General features: G+C 49.0%; 1 protein-coding gene across 1 annotated transcript in view; it reads left to right on the top strand.

The window, feature by feature from the left end:
* Window positions 1–15: 15 nt before the first annotated feature.
* LOC119357253 (cationic peroxidase SPC4-like) overlaps window positions 16–633 on the top strand; it is a 2,493-nt gene continuing 1,875 nt past the window's right edge. The window contains exon 1 of the mRNA XM_037624248.1: window positions 16–356. Coding sequence (XP_037480145.1) covers window positions 60–356 — 297 coding nt within the window. The 5' untranslated portion in view covers window positions 16–59. The remainder of the gene's footprint in view (window positions 357–633) is intronic.

Raw genomic sequence — 633 nt, 5'->3', positions numbered from 1 at the left:
TAAGGAAGACACACTCCCAGATAGCAGTGCAGTACTGATAGTAGAGCTAGGAAGGATCGATGGCCTGCAGTAGAGCAATGGTAGCCCTGATGGGGCTTGTCCTTGCCGCGCTGCTCTTCCCAGCAGCTTTGTCGTCCAGGCGGCCGGATCAGCTTATCTCCATGACCACCGATGGCCAGTACCATAGTACACGTCCAGTAGTGACCATAGCCGACGGTCTCACTGCGGACTACCATGACGTGTCGTGCCCCGATCTGCAGGGCATCGTGCGCACCGCCGTGGTAGAAGCCCTACAGGGAGATATCACCATCGCCGCTGACCTCCTCCGTATGTTCTTCCACGACTGCTTCCCGCAGGTACATTTTTTTTGAGTCAAGCTTCCTCCGGGTAATTAAGTACCCCCTCCGTCCCAAAATTCTTGTCTTAGATTTGTCTAAATACGGATGTATCAAGTCACATTTTAGTATTAGATACATCCGTATCTAGACAAATGTAAGACAAGAATTTTGGGACGGAGGGAGTATGTAAAACATGTTTGATTCGTAGCCTAACAACATCTCAGGTCTAACTTTATGGGTTTAGTTCAATGTTACACTTGTGTCTTGCCAGATTTTCCTAGCCATGGCCATATAT

Source organism: Triticum dicoccoides, chromosome 2A (genome assembly GCF_002162155.2).
Source record: "Triticum dicoccoides isolate Atlit2015 ecotype Zavitan chromosome 2A, WEW_v2.0, whole genome shotgun sequence".
Lineage (NCBI taxonomy): Eukaryota > Viridiplantae > Streptophyta > Magnoliopsida > Poales > Poaceae > Triticum > Triticum dicoccoides.
The sequence above is the reverse complement of the archived record's forward strand: the minus strand, read 5'-3'. Positions and strand labels throughout refer to the sequence as shown.